General features: G+C 45.3%; 1 protein-coding gene across 4 annotated transcripts; it reads left to right on the forward strand.

The window, feature by feature from the left end:
- The first annotated feature begins 282 nt into the window (after positions 1-282).
- On the forward strand, positions 283-18034 carry CHRNB3 (cholinergic receptor nicotinic beta 3 subunit). Of its 4 annotated transcripts, none has more exons than XM_074532658.1 (7): positions 283-657; positions 5009-5136; positions 8222-8373; positions 9426-9470; positions 13945-14054; positions 14279-15161; positions 16458-18034. In XM_074532658.1, the coding sequence occupies exons 2-7, from the start codon at positions 5094-5096 to the stop codon at positions 16590-16592; spliced, it is 1368 nt and encodes a 455-aa protein (XP_074388759.1). In that variant the 5' UTR covers positions 283-657; positions 5009-5093; the 3' UTR covers positions 16593-18034. The 4 variants fall into 4 exon arrangements, with proteins under 4 accessions (XP_074388759.1, XP_074388760.1, XP_014121989.1 ...); XM_074532659.1 differs by having other exon boundaries at positions 283-619; XM_014266514.3 differs by lacking the exon at positions 283-657 and having other exon boundaries at positions 946-5136; positions 14279-14808.
- The last annotated feature ends 308 nt before the right edge of the window (positions 18035-18342 follow it).

The following is an 18342-nucleotide window of genomic DNA, read 5'->3' on the forward strand; positions in this document are numbered from 1 at the left end:
CAATGTGCAGCAGGCAGTTGCATGAACTCTGCAATGTCAGAAGGCACAGAGACTCAGACTTGAGGTCTGTCTCAAGTCTGCATTCACATGCATGTGGTGGAAACGGGAAGGAGGGCAGGGAGGGCTTTCCTCATGGTAGCAAGGTGCCAAGGAAACCAAGGACGGAAACGACTCTCGTTCTGCAAAACCTTGTCCCTGTACGTGCACAGCCTGATCACCGCCGAAACAACTGCGTGGGTGCAACTTTTTCGAGTTCAGTTCAGACAGCCGCCTCAAGGGCTCCCCTCAGCCCTTTCTGAGCCTGCTCCGCTGGCTAGTGCGTTCTCCTTGGCTGATACAGAGACAGACGCATACATTTCCATCCATGAGTTCCCAGCACTTCACGTTACCCTGGCCTCCCAAAGAGGGCTCTCGCAGCGTGTCCTACTGCAGCAGCCGTGTGCATTCCCTCGGAAGGGCTGCAGGCCCGGGAGCAGCCGGGCCCTGCGGCGCGGCCTGCGCTGCCCTCGGCCTGCCACGGCGGGGAGCTGGGACTGCGGCCACGGCGCCGCGGAAAGGCTGGAGCGGGCCAGGGCACCTCCGCTCGGCCTGAGCGAGGCGGGAAAAGGCGGAGGGCCAGGTGGAGGAGGAGAGTGGCGACTGTGCTGAGGAACTGCGGTAGAAAAGGGTGTATGGAGGAGGAGGGATGGATTAGAGGGAAAAAGGGCAGCAGGGAGGACGGCATTGGGGTTTGCTTGGTGGGGCTGTTAGGAATAAGAGGCTTGACTAGGCTAATATTCAAGCAGCAATCAATTTATTATTTAATATGGTAAAGTATGAGCAATACAGTGCTGGGTACAGTGGGGGAAGTTTTCCCTCCAACTGCACACCAATAATTGATGGTTACAGATATTTATAGGGGTGCTCATCAGTTTTTTTTTTTCAACAGTTTCTATTTCCAATTTTTACTCATCAGCAATTTCTATTCCAAATTATTACATCACAGTTCTATGCACTATTGAGATTTTAACTTCTCAGGATGTATCTCAACGGAGTATCCCCAATGGTGATGGTCCAGTTTCCGAAAGAAGAAAGACGAATCCCATCTGGTGGGGTCCAGTTCTCCAGGCGTGGGTCCACCTTTTAATTGCAGAGACTATAAATCTCATAACAGTGATATCCAGCTTCCCTTTGGTCAAAACCATAAATCTTTGATCAGTCCTTCTCAAACTGTTTTTCTCTGCTTCAACAAGGCGTGAGATAAGCATATTTCCTTTATATATATTCAAAAGCTCTACTTTCAAGGATACAAGTAATATTCTAAAATTATACTTCAAAAGGTTATTATTGCAGAGCTTTTTATGGATTAACTACAAGCAAAAAGCAACATCCTTAACACCTTAATTCCAATGCTCCTAAATCAACTAGGGTTAATTGCAAACAAAAGATAGTTTCAAAGGCCTTTTTCCATGCTTTATTTTCCTCAGTTATTATTAGAATTCGCAACTATCCCATTGTCGGTGTCCACACATTTCGCATTCACAAATACACACGTCGCCTGTTTGCACCTGTCACGAAACACAGCTTTGCATCTCACAGGGCCAGTAAGCAAGCCATGAGAAAGAAGGAGGGCATTTGCAGGGACAGGAAGCTGGAGGAGAGTGGACAGGATGTATGGAGAGGTGGGCTGTTGGCTCCAAACTGTTCCATCTGGCACGTGGAAATGTTTGGTGCTGCAAAAATAACTGGTGAACTGGCTAAAACCAGCTCTGTTCTTGCCCAGTGAAAGCACACATTTTGAGAAGCTGCAAGGTGAAGAAAGGTGTCTGCTGCTGGCAAGAACTGAGATTAGAAAGAATCTGAGAAGTGTCAGGGCAAAAATGAGATTCCAGGAATTCTGCCCTTTCCCACCCTATTTTTTCTCCAGATACTCTCCCTCACCTCCTATGGGCAAGTGTTCATGACAATATGGATTCAGTCCTCCCTTGGGAGCTTGCAAGAGCCTGGCTCCATCACAAGTCCTGGCATTTCAGGTTGGCCTTCCTTGGCTTCTGGCATGTCCCCTGCATGTACCAGGAAAGGTCAGAGGTGTTTGGGAAGGAGAAGACACGTCTACCTAAAAGGTGTCTCTTCTTCCATAGTGCTATCTTATCGCTCTTTCTCCTGCCTGGAGCTGACAAACCTAGAAGTGCAGCAAACTCTACTTTGGCTCTGGATTTTTGAAACAAAACCTCACAGTTTTGGTTCAGAGCATCTCCCATCTATGTCCTTCCCCTTCACCATCCTTCTCACTTTAGTCCAGGTTTCCCACCCTCTGATTGCCAGACAGCACTGTCACCTTTCCCTGGAATCTGTTTTCCATGCTTAACTGCATGGTGCCTTCAGGTAACACGGCTTAGGACTGTCCATCATAACCTTGAGTTTTCGGTTGCTGCTAGTATTAACCATGTGTGCTCAAAAAGATGGATTTGTGCCTCTAGGTAGATTTCTCTTTTTCTTGGCATTTTTGCTGCCTAGAGAGTGAGGCCCAGCTCCAGTGCTGCTTGTGTCTAGGCCGTGTATGGCTCTTCGCAGCCTGGAATTGCAGCCTCATATTAATTACAAATCCTATGAAACCTGTGGAAAAGCAAAGACATTTCTCTATAGAGAGTAGCTACTTAGCTGCTGCCACAAGCTGAGTCCTGCCCAAGAATTAATTTGCTATTTCAGAATAGATGCTCCTTATGCTTCATGGCCCATTTGGCGAAATGGGAGTATTCATGCCTACCTCCCTTTCCAAAATGTTGGAGTGCAGGGCTGCATGAAGACTTGTGAACGGAAAACAACAGGCAAACAGAATTTCTGTCTCTAATATTCTCCTCTGGCAGTCTGGTAACTCTGGAAGCCAATGACCAGGCAAACCTGGTCCTTACCTCTTGTCACTGTCTAGGCAGTGGGTGGGGGCAATGGTAATGCAACCATACTTCATATTTCCCTCTAAGCAACTATCGTCTAGTAGCAAAAAGCCTACTCCTGTAGGCACATAATAAATTAACTCCATTGGCACAAGGCAGCATGTTAAAGCCCTGTGAGAAACAAGTGTCTCTCATATTGCCTAATAGAGCAATGCCTGAATGCAATCTCAGGCAGTAACTACAATCAGAGGTGTCAATAGACAAAGGCTGGGGCTTGCAGTCTTGAGGCTAAAGGATGGATGATCTGAGGGTGCTGAGTCCTGTACATGACAACAAACATGTTGGAAAGTATTCGATAATCTGCAGTGAGCATTTTAAAGTGGTAACCTTGTTGCAGAAAAATTTGTATCGGGCAGAATGATTTTGTTTAGACTAAGCTTTGTGGCAGTCTGTGGTGCTGTCTATCCCCACCACTCCAGCCAAATGACTGCTGTTCTCTTGAAGACAGCATTAAAAAAAAAGGAGCTTTCCTGTGTAGCTCAAGAAGTTGTGTACTTGTGCCTGTTGTTGATCTAATAGGGAAACGGAGAAGTTACAGCAGCTGGTGTTGAAAGTACACTTCATTGAAGATGGTTTTTTGGTTGCACTCTTGCTTTTGCATGGCTTTCTGCATCTGAGATGAGGAAAGATGAGGAAGAAGCCAGCTGCTCCTCTAGTCCTGCTGGGTGACCAGGGACAGAACTGTGGAGCTAGGAATCTGCAAGCTAGGAGCTTGCAGATTTCTTGTGTGTAGTAGAGTAGTGGAAAAAGCAAGCTCACTGAGTTGCTGCTGGTGGCCTGCCTGAGAGCTGGGGATGCAGCAGGTTGCAAGGTCACAGAAGCATGAAGAAGTTGATAGGACACTAGAAGAATGTTACTTGCAGCAGCAATGTGACTTTGAAACTTGTATTGCAAATTTTTCATTACAGCAAGATGAATAATCTGGTAAGATTACAGCTGCCAGTTATCAATCCTCTGTGAGGATGTTAGATAAGGCAAATCTGAATCACAAAACCTGTAACTGTACCAAAATCTGGACCACTGCCAGAAGTGTACCCCACATTGCTGAAAAACCTCCAGGCTTCCTATATAAAAAGCAGCAAGCAATTTAATAGCCAGTAAGAAATAATCAGGAGGAGTTTTGGGAGGAGTTTTGGGTTTGGGGACAAGCTAAAAGACTTTTGAATGCCTCTTCCTTAAACTTGAAAAGTTCAGGAGAAAACCTCCTCTTTCGAGAGATATGCCAAACTAACTCTCATTTGAGAAGAAAACAGAGAAGATCCTGATAATCCTTCAGCAGAGGAGTGTCAGGGGGATGGGAAAAGAGGAACCTGCATCCCTTTTGATTATCAGCAATTTCTGGTGATTGCTTCTAATTTCTGGTGGTTTCTGAAAGGAGCCTTGTGTGAGGTATCTACTGGGGGGGGGACTGACAGAGGTCTGACTGCCGAGAAACTGGCTAAATAATCCTCACTCCCATTGCTAAACACAAGACCCCGGGGCAGCATTCTCTGTTAAGCTGTGCCAGTGGATAGTACTGTGCAAGGACTTCTGTGCTGCTGTCTGTGATATTTTGTGTATGAGATACAAATTTAGAAATCAGCATTGTTTTCCCACTTACTTCTTACTGGATGTTTTTTGCCCCCCAAATCCATTTTATAGCTCCAGAACAGCAAGCGTAGCATGGAACAAGCTAAGTTAGGTCTGTAGGGAGTCTGCCTCTACAGCCAATACACCTGGAACAGATAATCAGATAATCTTTAAGGCATCTGATTTATCTTTGGGTCTGAACTGCAGTCTGTTTTTTTTCTTTTCCCCAGCTGTAATCAGCAGTAGCATAAAAGATATTTTTCCTCCTTAAAAGACTTTCCTCTCACATACTCCTAGACCGCAGTGCTTGTAGCCATGTAAATACTGCCACAAGGAGATCAGTCAGAGTTTAGGACCCAGAGCCCCGTTTAAGGCTTACGGGATGTGACAGCTGACTGAAAATCAATGAAGTGTGATTTACCAAGCGTCATAATGAGGGCAAGATAAGGCTAGGAAGGTGCTGCCCTGCCTTGCCGGCTCAACTGCCTGCTTTGATTTTTAACTAGATTGTTTAAGTCCCCTGCAAAGATGAGACCGATTTGCTAATGAAAACAGAAGATCAGATTTAACGGAAAAGCCACGGTGGTGCCCATGCTTTGCCTAGTGCTCATTGTGCTGTGTCTGAGCCGCTCAGGTAGGTGTGATTTCTTCTTCTCCTTCCAAGCTGAGCTGCAGTTGTTCAAGTTTATTTTTCTGTTGGCCGGTTAGCTACTGTTTTCTGGGATACGGTGAATGCTGGCTTCCCTTGGTCATCCTTTAAACACCGTGTGAGTAGTAGCAGAAGAGGGCTGTATCAGTTGCTGCCTTTGTGTTGCAACCATGGTCAGTTTGACAACCAGGTTTTAATAACTGATGGTGGGGCAATTGCTGTCTAGAAATTAACAAATAATCCTAGGCTTGACTTCTGGCTGCTAAAGGGAATTAAGGGAGAATTTCTGTCACCAAGAGAAAACCTGAAATGCTTCAGGCAAACTGATAAAGGGCTAAGTGTCTTGTCTGTACTTATTGGGGTGTTTTGCACGTTTGTTTAGCAGACTTTCTGCCCCAGAACTCCTGTCCTGCACCCATGGGGAGCTGCTACTTGGACAGATCACAGAGAGAGACAGGAAACTGGGAGAGGGGAGAGATGGCAGACAGTGCTTGAATACTTGAATGCATGTTAACCTGCCAGGGAGCTCCCCAGTTTTTGCCTCTCAGTCCATCATATGGTAGATTCAGGGATATATCTGTCCTATGGCTGCTTCTCTTCTTTTTTTGAAAGGCAGTGCTACTTTGTTCAGTATTTTCTCCGTGGGTTTATCTAGCTTAACCATAAAGTGGGGCTTAGTCAAAGGAACTGTTAGGCAATTTTCCCACATGATATTTCTTATTTCTCATTAATAACTTCTGCTTTTAAACTGTCTTTTTGCAAGTACAGAGGCTGTCTTAAAAAGGCAGCAATCTTCTTCCTTCTGGCTTTCTTCCTTTTGAGACTCCTCAAGTATTTTTCACTTTTTTGTGGCTTCCTCAGCAGATGAGATTCAACATATCCAGCCCCGAACCCAGCTTTACCACCTGTCTTCTATACCCCCTTGGAGCATTAGGTGCCTGAACCTTATGTGAGATGGGGGCTGTGAAATGGCACCGTTTTCTTTTGGGGGGGAGTCATACACACCCACGGACACAGAGGGTGTGTGGCTGCATATATGTGTGCAGGATGTCATACTCAAATGAAAACAGAGCAATGTGTTCTGACAGTAAGACAGAGCTGGTTTTGATCGTGCATATTTTGGGGTTATGGATTTTTCTATTCACAGGCTTTTCTGTTAAATTTCTTGTTTTTAACAACTATATGCCCCTATGAATCTCCTAAAGGGAAAGCGAAATATCTAGGAGATACAGGCTCTGCAAAGACTCTTAGAGTCAAGGGGTTGGACCTCTGAGGCTGTGGGTAGTGAGCGGGGAGAAATGTGTTCTTTCTCTTCCTTTGGTTGCAGATGCAATGCCCATCTGCCATGTTTGGGCAACCAATCTAGTTTCCTAGGACAGATCTGTGGACAGTGAGTCTGCAGACTCTGTCCATTATTTGCTGTGGAGGAGCTAGGGTCAGCTCTGGAATGAGAATAAACTCTGGAACAAGCAGAAGGGACATTTCTGGAAACAGCAGACCTCAAGAGCTTGTGACAAAGTGACAAGACAGAGTGTGGCCCTATAGAGGACTGTTATAAACTGTGCTGACAGCTTCATGAGCTATGCCTGGCTCTGGGATGGAACCGATAGAAATGAGTGTGAAAGGTCCCTCTGATCAGCCAGCCTCTGCCTGCCCAGGGCTTGATAACCCCACCTCACCTGTATTGCAGATACAGAGGACAAACGCAGCTTGTGCTGGAACATCTGACAGTAAAGTTGTTATTTTGTGAGTGCAAGCACTAGGTTTCAGAGTTTATTGCTGCTTCAAAGAGGAATGGTATATCTTGCTGTGTCTGGAAGTGGGGATGACAGTGTTGCTTGGACCTTGTGCTATCCTGAGAGAATCCAGAGAGCATTAAAAAATTATTTTGTCCCATGGAAAACTCTGTTGTGAGATCAGGTTTTTGCTTTGGGCAGTTCTTCATCTGTGTTTCTTGCTGGGAGGTGTAGCCCTGTCTGCAGCCTCAGACAGACCCTGACCGAGGTGGAGGAGGCTGCACAGCCTGTCATGCTCAGGAGATGGGCAGCAGCTGCTGGGGAAGGGGACATGGGCAGAGATAGTGGTCTGTGGTCACATCCTTTTCTCCATGTAGAAGCAGAGCATGATCCTCTGCCTCCAGTTTTTTCTCTGGAAGGGCTGCTGTGTTTGAATGCCCTTTCTCTCCATGTGCTACAGGGACCCTGTTGGGGGCTGTCTTAACTCTGATCGTTGATGCACATGGTGTGTGAGCATATTGACTGTGCCCTGCAGGGCTCTCCCACTGTCAGATCCTGGCACTGCAGATCCATGGGCCTGCAGACCCCTCCCACTCCTAACGCTTGGCAATCCACACACAGATGTTCTGCTCATCCTGGGGCTGTCAAGGCACAAGCTGGGCCCTGGACAGTGTCCTGTGAGGTCCTTTTGACTGCTGACACAGCAATATTGGCTGTGATCCCTGTTGTGTGGAACCAGTCTTTTTTCCTCCATGGTGGCTTTGAAGAGAGATAAAATCCTTCTTCACCCTTGGTTGCTGTGTTTGTGCACAAGAGAAGAGATGGAGATCATGTCAGAACCTCAACACCACAGGGAGTGGGCTGAAGTTTGGGAAAGGATGGATGGTCTGCCCTTCCCCATTCATGGTGGCAAGTGCAAGGGGGAGATTGGTGTCGGTGATTGTGGGAGTCACAAGTCATGCAGGTACAGGCCATGATATCTCTGTGCTTGGCTGGCAGATCTAGCTCTGACTGCATCATTCAGCTCCTACTGCTGCCTGATGGGCTCTTTTTGCTTTGGCAAAAAGTTCATAGAAAACATAAACCTGGTACAAAGTCATCACTGCTCTGATGATTTTTTTTTAATGTGAGTTGGGCTTGGGCTATCTTGCCTTTCTATTCACTTGCCCTGGTTCTGCTGAGAGTTTGTGCATCTGAATTCCTGCAGAATTTGCTGTACAAGACAAGACCTGCCCAGAGGTGAATTTTCCTCACATCATTGCTCTTTTTCAGGTCATGGCATTCTACATGTCTGGTTTCTGGCAATGCCTCCACTCTGTGTTGCTCTCTTCCAGATGTGAATGCCTTCAGTTCAGTTGCTGAAAATGAGGATGCGCTCCTCAAGCACTTATTTGAAGGCTATCAGAAATGGGTCCGCCCTGTGGAAAACTCCAACGACACCATCAAAGTCCTTTTTGGGTTAAAGATATCACAGCTTGTGGATGTGGTAAGTGTTGTGTTCTTAAAACACCACTTTTATAGATAGTTATGCCTTCACCTGGGAGGACTGGTAATGTAATTAGCTTTTGCCTCCTGTCACAAGAAATGCCCAGTGATGGTTGGGCAGCAAAACACTGAGCATGAAATGCTGCTGGTGATACAACCTTCTCCCCACCCCGTTCCCCTCCACCCACAGCATGGACTGTAGGACTCATTTGTTTTGAAGGAAACCTGAAGGTCCTTTTTTCCCTATTGTTCTTAGGGAATATGGCCTAATGTCCATAAGGTTTTGATCAAACAACCCATGCCAGACAGTCCTTGACATCTGTGTTGCAATTTAATGACAAGACATCTACAGGAGAGGACTGAGGAAGAGTAAGAGCTGGCTGTGTGTTATTCATTCCAAGCAAGCTAGCATTGATGCCAAAGATAGTTCAAGTCTTAACCCAGCTGGTCACTAAGATAAAACTCTAGAGGCAGCATAGCTAATCCTGTGTTTTTTCCCTTCTGGAAATTTTCCCTTCTCTTTCTGCTGCAGTGCACAGTGGAATTTGCACAATGCCCAGAGGTACCCACACAACAATGTGCTCCTTACATCCGCCAGCCCCTGGTAACCTCCCCTTGTGCTGTGGAAGGCACACTCTAATTTTGTGCTTTATTTACATGTTTAGGACAATGTTTCAGCTTGTATCTTCCCTAACTCCCTCCAGGCTGAGCAGTGTGGGGAGATGAGCCATCCTATGAGCCCACAAGCACGTGTGACCTGATTCTACTTGCTGTCTGAGCCCTGGCTGCATCCTGGGTCTTTGGCATATGATTCCTTTGAGCTCGGGAATGCCAGATCTCAGTTTCCCAGCCTCAGGGGCTCCCAGTGATAGCAGGGACAGTACCTAGAAAGTCAGTCACTTTCCCTTAGTGGTGACTGAAGAGCCCAAGCCCATGGGGAAACAGGACCATAGGGATCTCCTCATCTTGGCACAGGGTTGGACTCAGCAGGCACAGGGTCTGTTCCTAATGGCTGCTTTGGTATTACAATCCTCTCTCCCTGTCTCACTCTAGGATGAGAAGAATCAGCTGATGACAACCAACGTATGGCTGAAACAGGTAAATTAGACCACATCACACCTCCCTTTTCCCCAGGGGAACTGCTGAGCTAAGTAGCCATTTCAGTTTTCTGCCCACTGTGCCATCCATCCCATTTCATGATGCTGAGATGCTTGGCCAGCACCAAGATACCTAACTTGAAGTTCTTCTTCGCTCTTCACCCTTCAGCCTACGTACAGAGACAGAAAGGCAGGCAAGTAGGCCTTTAGGACATAGGGTACCCTCTTCTCCTGACCTGCACCCCAGCTGTGTGCTCAAGCCAGTATTTATTTCAGGAAAGCTGGTATTGCAGTGGCTATCCCTGGGATGTTGTATGTGCCCTGAGGGACTATCCTGTCTCATACTTAGAGGTGACACAAGTACTGTCTCCCTTGTCTGAGCCAAGAGTGGTGCCTCGGATAGACTTCTTCATTCCTCAGCATATGTAAAGACAAAGAAGAGGCCAGTACGTTACATACACGCACACACACACACACACACACCCACCACAGACCTTTTCCCATTAAAAGCTGTAGCAAATTAATCAGATTAATTTTTTTTATGATAGAAAGATCATTAATTTTAATGATCTTTCTATCATAATTGCTTCTGGAACAGATGGTGATTTATACAAATGATGGAAAGGTGCAAGTTGAACTGTTAGGTCTCCTTTCTTCTTCACTCCTGAAGAACACTGTTTTTGGTTTAGGTTACATTGCACCAGTTTATTGACCTTGTGACAATTATTTTAAGTCTCTCAGCCTTGTGAGTATCTGTAAAGATGTCAGCTGATCCTGGGCAGAGGACATAAAAAACAAACCGTACTTGAAATCATGCCATGAGGAAAAGTTCTTGGGGGTCACTGGGCTGGTGGATGAGAAATGTGACTCAATTTTTGTCTCAGTCTGGTTACTGTACTGCTGCAGTGAGTGTGAGATTCTGGCTGGAGCAAGACCCCTAAAACCAATATGGGTATTGCGTGTAAAGATGATCTTTCCCTTGAAGAGGGAGAAGCTCAGCCCTTCCCTCACTGTGGGGAAGACAGGATTTTCCCCTTTTGCTGGAGAAATTTCTCTCTAGTCCAAATACAACTGCTGGGAACGTGTCCTGAATTATCTGCAGTATTACGATTTCCCCACCTTTAGCTGCAATTGTAGAGCCCCTTTTGTGCACAAGGCCACATCTTGGCTCCCTTTGGGTACCCACTTGGGCAGACAGCAGAACTCATCTGCCCTCATCTGTCCTCTCCCCTTTCCAACCCTCTCCTGGAACCCATCTTCACCTGCAGGTCCAAGCCCTGTGCACTGTAGACAAACTGATTTCTCTGGAAGCCTTTGGAATCCTCAGATTTTAGCTAGGACAGCTCAGAGAAACTCTGGACTGTGATTTCCCAGAGTTGGGCTCTCTGGAATTGTTACCATTTCTAATACCACTTCTCCATTTAATGAGCTGAGAGCATCAAGACCCAAGGTAATGTACAAGGAGTGGAAAATGAGGAATTGGCTGTGGTTTTCACATGTATAAGTGCCCTCAGGAGCTCAGGCTGAGCACTAAATACCTGTGCCCGACCCAGATGTCCCGCTGTGGATGTTGTGTGTTCATGTAGCCCAGCTCCCTCAGTTTTTCTTTGTAAGAGGGATGATTCAGTCCCCTCATCATCTTTGTTACCCCTGCTGGACTTGTATTGTCCATGTTTTCTCTGTCCTGAGGAGCCCAGGATTGGACACAGAGCTCCAGATCTTTCTCACCAGATGTGCTGAGTAGAACTCCAGATGTGCTGAGCAGAGGAACAGGATCACCTCCCTCAACCTGCTGGCAATGCTCTCCCTAATGCACCCCAGGGTCCCATTGGCCTTGGCCCCCAGGACACACTACTGGCTCATGGACAGCTTGTTGTCCACCAGGACCCCTAGGTCCTTCTCCACAGAGCTGTTTCCCAGCAGGTCACCCCCAGCCTGTGCTGGTGCCTGGGGTTGTTCCTCCCCAGGTGCAGGACCCTGAACTTGCCTCTGTTACATTTCAGATGTTTCTTCTCTTCCCATCCCTCCAACTTGTCAAGGTCCCTCTGAAGGGCTGCACATCCCTCTGGGGTGTTGGCCACTCCTGTGAACTTTGTGTCATGCTGAGATGGCATCTGTGCCTTGATCCAAGTCATTGGTGAATAAGTTAAACAGCACTGGGCCAAGTATGGAACCTTGGGGGACACCACCAGTGACAGGCTTCCAGCCTGACCCTGTGGCCCCGATTACAAGCTCTTTGGGATCTGCCTTTCTGCCAGGTCTCAACCCACCTCGCTGTTCACTCATCTAGTCCAAACATCCTGAGTTTGCCTACAAGGATGTTCTGAGAGAGACAGTGTTGAAAGCCTTGCTGTAATCAAGGTAGACAATATCCAGTGCTCTCTCTTGACCATCCAGGGAGTTGTTTAATCGTAGAAAGCAATGGGGTTGGTCAAGCATGATTTACTTTTAGTGAATCCATGCTCCTGATCACATTCATAATTTCTCAGCAAGAGCCTTAAATTTCTTGGATAAGCAAACCTAAACCACAAGCATTTTCTTTTCCTTTTTTTGTTAACCTCAAACATCCTGGTGCTCAAGATGGTGGGACTTGATACACAAGCAGGCTGACACACAAGATTCAGAGGAGCCTTTAGTGGTTGCTGAGAAAGGGTCTGGATTCAGGCAAGCTATGACCCCCTGCTAGCAAGGGTCAAGAATCTGAGTCTCGTGGTTTTTGTTCCACTAGTAGTGGGTTAAACTCTTCAATGACAGCACAGAAATGGAAATTTGGTAGAACAGGAGGAAGGAGAGAGCAATTGCAATGTCTGGAGCAGCTTGGAAAAAATGGAGAAGAGAGGAAAGAGCCTTATGCATCTGATGCTATGGTTTGTGTCAGCATAGCCCACAGGGAGATTCCTGTTTTAAACTGCTCATCTTCCAAGTCTACACTCAGCCTATTTTCTGCTCTAGTAAGAAGAAACAACCATTTGCCTTGCAGACACGAAAGAGCACTTTAGCTGGGAGAGAAATCAATGCAGGGCAGGAAGAAAGTGTGGAGTATTGCAGATGGAGCAAATCGCCCAGGCCGAGAGGCTGCTCCAGTTCAACTCCAGAGGGATGATTCTATCTCCAGGTGGCTCACAGAGTATTTGCTGCTCTTGTGTTAGGAGGCTACAAGATGACTGTGTTGGTTGCTGCTTGGCCCTGTCCATCCACTTGCATGATGTGTGTTTCCAGCCTAAGCCTCATTGTACCTATTACAGGAAGTGTCCAGGACATAGGTGAGACTGTGACCACTTAACAGCCTAGGCTTCTGGAGACATCTGTTAGAAAACCATCTTCAGGAAAAAGATCATGCTAAAAGTAGTGTACTCTGTCCCTCATTCTGAGACTATGAGCAGCAATGGCCCCTCCTCTCGTTCCACACCTGAACAATATAAAATCTCTCCAGTATAGCTGTGAAAAGCATGTGGATTCAAAGAAATAAGAAGGGAACCATATGGAGAATTAATAGACAATATTGCTTTTTTGGTTCATCCTTAAGTCATGAAGGAAATTACTCAGTGAAGGCTGAGACCTCTGCATCCCTGGAGGTCTCTTAGTGCTGCAGCTTAATGGTTAATCTTCCACTTCTTGGTATTGACCACAGTCTACAGCTCTTGTATGACATTGCTGCTATTTCTGTGGGCAAATGAATATCCTCATCAATAATGAACAAGGAGCAGAGAGCTGATTTTCCATTGCCTTTCTGTGGAAATTTCCAGGTTGTTGGAGCCACTTTGTTATGACCTCCCTATCTGAAAATAAAAAAAAAAAGAGACTAAGTTATTCTAGAGTTCAACAGGATGGAAATGGAGAGGATTCTCCCTGCTTTTATAACCAAATACTTTACAATAACACCATATTATTTTTCCTGCAACAGTCTGCAGGTCTATCTGATGAAAGACCAATTTTTTTTTTTTCAAGGACAGTGTACAGATATTAGGTATTATATTCCATTTACTGAAAAAAGCCAGGTCTCCACTGAAAAGTGAATTAAGGCCACCTCTTAGTCATTTGAGTGCTAGTACCTGCATCACCTAGGGTCCATGGAGTCTGTGCCAGCCAAAACCATCTTGGGCTGGTTCTCAGAGGGAAGGAAAGCTGCTGCACTAAAAGGAAGCGGCTCCTTCATTTTAGACTACTCTCATGTGGGCTGTGGAGGGTGGTGAGTGAAGTGAGAGTCAAGTGCTCTCCAGGAGTGCTGGCTTTGAGGTTGCTAGCCTACGGATGGGTTCTTGGGTCTCACCTGTGTCTGGAGGAGCAGTGCCTGTGGGGATCAACACCTCCCAGCCATGCCTGTCTGGCACCCTCTCTGCAGCTGAGCAGCCTCAGAGCAGGTTCTGCCTGCTCTGCTGTGCTGTGCTGTACGTGCAGCTGTTGAGGCACATGCGGGGGTGAGGAAAGAGGCCGCTGTTTATCAGTGGGCAGAGGACTCTGCTGTTTTGTTATAGGAATGGATCGACCACAAGCTCTCCTGGAATCCAGATGAATATGGTGGGATCACTGCTATCCGGGTTCCCTCTGAGTCTCTGTGGCTTCCTGACATCGTTTTGTTTGAAAAGTAAGTAGCATGGCTCCTTGCTCTGGGCTTGGGCCACAGCTTGGGCAAGGCATGTCAGCTACTGTGAGGCTTGTGTGTGCTGTCAGAAGGCTGCTTCTTTAGGCTGTGTGAATGTTGTGCACCTTGTGCTCCAGGTGAGGGATGGAAAACAGAGCTCAAATGGGGTATGACTGGGGCAAACATAGTTTTGAACTTGGTACTGTTTCTTCCTGTCCAACTCCCAGTGCTGATGGACGTTTTGAGGGATCCTTGATGACCAAAGCCATAGTGAAGTACAATGGAGTGGTGACCTGGACACCACCGGCCAGTTATAAGAGCTCCTGCACAATGGATGTGACCTTCTTCCCCTTCGACAGGCAGAACTGCTCCATGAAGTTTGGGTCGTGGACTTATGATGGCAATATGGTGGACTTGATTTTAGTGGATGAAAATGTAGACAGGAAAGACTTCTTTGATAATGGGGAGTGGGAGATCTTAAACGCCAAAGGTATGAAAGGCAACAGGAAGGATGGGCTGTACTCTTACCCATTTGTCACTTACTCCTTTGTATTGAGGCGCCTTCCATTGTTTTACACTCTTTTCTTAATAATCCCTTGCCTGGGCTTGTCTTTTCTAACTGTCCTGGTGTTTTACCTACCTTCAGATGAAGGTGAAAAGCTTTCATTATCAACGTCAGTTTTAGTCTCCCTCACTGTTTTCCTTTTAGTGATTGAGGAAATAATCCCTTCTTCTTCCAAAGTCATCCCTCTGATCGGTGAGTATCTGCTCTTCATCATGATTTTTGTGACCCTCTCTATCATCGTGACTGTGTTTGTTATCAATGTCCACCACCGATCCTCAGCGACTTACCATCCCATGGCACCCTGGGTCAAAAGGCTCTTTCTCCAGAAGTTGCCTCGTCTGCTCTGCATGAGGGCCCATGTAGATCGCTACTCACTCTCAGAGACTGAAGAAAAGGGAACCACCTCGAAATCAAAGTTTCTGGGGAAGCAGAAATACAAGCAAGCAAAAGACGGAGAAAAAATTGTTATTGCCTTTCTGGAAAAGGCAGCAGACTCCATTCGGTACATTTCCAGGCACGTTAAAAAGGAGCATTTCATCAGACAGGTAGGTGGAGGGAGGGCAAGGAGGGAATTCCTTGGCAGCAATGGCTTCCAAGCACTTTCCTTTTCTTCATACTTTTCCCTTTGCCTCTTCCTCCTGCTCTCCTCTGACATATTCTTTCTCAGACTTTGATAAATGTTTTTGGAGACAAACCATAGCTTCAAGGACAAGTGTATTGTTCTGTGAGTCCATGCTCTTTGCAGATATAAGAGACTCTAGGAGCCTCTCCTGAGGAATTCCTGGTTTGGGTTTATTTGAAAAACCTTGTCCTCTGTAAGTTTGGGATACACACAAATCTGGAAGCCTCTAAACTCATATGCTCAAAAATGTAACTTTTACTCTTAAAGGCAAGCTCTATGGCATTTGCCAGGTGTCAGTCCTGGCCTTCTAACACATACTATGCACTGCATAGTTGCTCTTTTTTGAGTGAAGGTTTTCTAGATTTTCACTAACACCTGTTTAGATTTTCACTAACACCTGTTTAGATTAGTTCCCAACTACTATCCTTCACCTCTCAATGAGCCTCCTGGCTTTTAAAATAGCAAATTACTGTGTTTGCAAACAATGAATCTCATGCAAGGGTAGGACAGTACAGCAATTGGCATGCATTTGGAAAAACATCTGTTAGCATCCTCCTAGCAAGAGCTAGGGCTTTGTTTAAAGTGTGCTGAGAGGACTACTGCAGAAAGAAGAACAGTAAATCACACATGTAGTATGTGAACACATACTGTCCGTGACTAATACCTGTTTGAAGCTGAAATAATTTTAATAAAAAGGTTCCTTGAATCACCTTAATAAATAGCACTTTTCTGTATGCATAGTTGTGCCAGCACTCACCATTCAAAATTCCCTTCCTGAGTGTAACCAATCTGAGTCAACAAATCACGCAAAAACAAGTAAATCGAACTGCTTGTACTGGAATCAATGCCTGTGTCCAAGTGCTGCGCCAGAACTTCATCCTGGCATTTACAGGGAGATGCAGATCTCCCTGTAAGAAGTCCAGTTCAGTGGAAAGCCATCCTCAAGGCTAAGTCTAAATTTTCCTATATGCACTTAACTAAAAGCTTTTGTGCAGGCTGAGGAAATCTCATCACCATGTGTGTAGAACCATGGCATTGCTTTGGGGGTTTGAGTGATTTGCAGCTATGAATGCTGAAAATGTGATCTCTATTAGGCTACCACATACTACAAATGTCTAATTTTAAAACCAGATTTGTGGAGTTGAAATGTATGTAGCAGTATCAACACAGTACAAGGCACTGTTCCCATTTACATCTATCCTCCTTCTGTCCTTCCCAGGTTGTACAAGACTGGAAGTTTGTAGCTCAAGTCCTGGATCGGATCTTCCTGTGGTTATTTCTGGTGGTGTCAGTGACGGGTTCAGTCCTCATCTTTACCCCTGCATTACGGATGTGGTTGAACAACACTTTGTAGAAAACACTCCCTCAGTAACATACAACAAGAATGGTGGCAAGGGACAGTGGTGCCTTGGAGCTTGGTCTCTACTATACAAGAGGGCAAGCAGCAGCAAGAATGAGGGAAAGTCATGGTAACAGTCGGCATTTATTAGTAGTGCTTTCAATCTTAATAATAACTATACCAGTTACAGATTTTGTCTGAAATCAGAGAAGAGCTTGGTGCACAGCCAAGGCCTAAAGTGAACTGGGGTTGCACAACTGGGTTATTATTTTATTGTTAGCTTGGTTGTATTGCTATAAAAGCCAAAATAATTAGTAAAAATTGGAAATAGAAGGTGTTGCAGAATCATTGTATTTAAAAGGCAGATATGCCAGTTCAAATGCTACATTGTAAAAGAAGTTACAGTAGGAACACAAATCTCTACTCAGTTTATCTGTGTTACCAATTAAAAAGCAGTGTAAGTGTCTACAGATTGCGTTATGTGTCAGAACTGGCAATTGCATAGCATATGCATCAAAAAAGTATAAATTCTTCTTCGATGGGATGTTCAAAACCTGTTTGGCCTCACCTTGCTGTAGGATCAGCTTGATGGGGCAGAACCTACCACTGCCCACCTGCTACCAGCCTTTATGCCATGCACACTTTTCTCTCACCTCAGCCATCAGGAAGCTACAAGGTATTGCCCACTTTTCAGGATTATTTGCAATTTTGCTTGCTGCTCTGTAGGGTACCAGAAGACTGACAAAGTGAGGAGTTTTCCCAATGATCCACATTTAGAAACTATTATTCCTTCACCTGCTTGTTCACAAGTGGAAGATCACCTAAGTGAAGGTGGCTATGCTATTCCATAAGGCGACAGTGATATTCCTGAAATGTTCAGCTGTAGGGACGCTGCAGATATCTCTTTTGGCAGATGAAAGTTTTGGTTGTTGCACGAGTGTGGTTTCTCTTGAGAGCTATGAGATGGGCTGGTCACCAGGAAGATACATTTTTAGATGTTGGCTTGTCTATGTTTCCTAGGCAATTTGGAATTTCACTCCTTTTATTAATTTATTGTGGGATCCTTTTGCATTATTAGAAACAGCTCTTAAAAGTGTTAAATAAGTGAGATGTCACAGAAAACACCCAGGTGAAACTCCCGAACAATTTTTGCTGGGGCAGTGTTTTCCAACATGGCGTGCTTTAGAAAATCCCATTCAGAACTTGCAAATATTTTCAGGGTTAGCAAGGGATTTGGAGATGAAATTTTTGACAATCTACATCTTGTTAAAATTTTAGCTAGCCTTGAAACTGTCTCTCTAGAGATGGAAGTTAGAAACCGTTAAAAATACATAGAGGTGTTCTTGTGCTTGGATTGTGCATGCATGTCAGACCTCCATGAGTTAATGTAATCCCATCATGTTGTGTCAATGCAGAAACTTGTGTTCAATTGTGCAATTATCATTAATAAAGATGTATTTAGTAAATGATTCCTGGGGTGTCCGTACATTGGGGTTTGCTGTTGATTTGTTGTCAACAAAGCTAGACTGTAGCCCATTTAAAAAGTTTTGTCCCAAATGTATTCAAACAAAGGGATTTTCAGGTTCTTGGAAAGTCCTTATTACTTTTTATATTTCTCTGTGAGTTTGAGCAAGAAGCATTCAGATGTGGTTATTATATTGCTGGAATAAACTCGTTTATTTTGGGAAATATAGAGAGATATCTTAGCATAGGATTTGACCATTAAAACTGTAAAACACATACACATTGACCATTCTATCAGTTG

Source organism: Zonotrichia albicollis, chromosome Z (genome assembly GCF_047830755.1).
Source record: "Zonotrichia albicollis isolate bZonAlb1 chromosome Z, bZonAlb1.hap1, whole genome shotgun sequence".
In the NCBI taxonomy this organism is placed as follows: domain Eukaryota; kingdom Metazoa; phylum Chordata; class Aves; order Passeriformes; family Passerellidae; genus Zonotrichia; species Zonotrichia albicollis.

Coding starts and splice junctions, on each gene's coding strand:
- CHRNB3 (XM_074532658.1), top strand. CDS start 5,094: ATGCTTTGCCTAGTGCTCATTGTGCTGTGTCTGAGCCGCTCAG. Junction 8,374..9,425: donor TATCACAGCTTGTGGATGTG/GTAAGTGTTGTG, acceptor GTCTCACTCTAG/GATGAGAAGAATCAGCTGAT. Junction 14,055..14,278: donor GACATCGTTTTGTTTGAAAA/GTAAGTAGCATG, acceptor TCCAACTCCCAG/TGCTGATGGACGTTTTGAGG.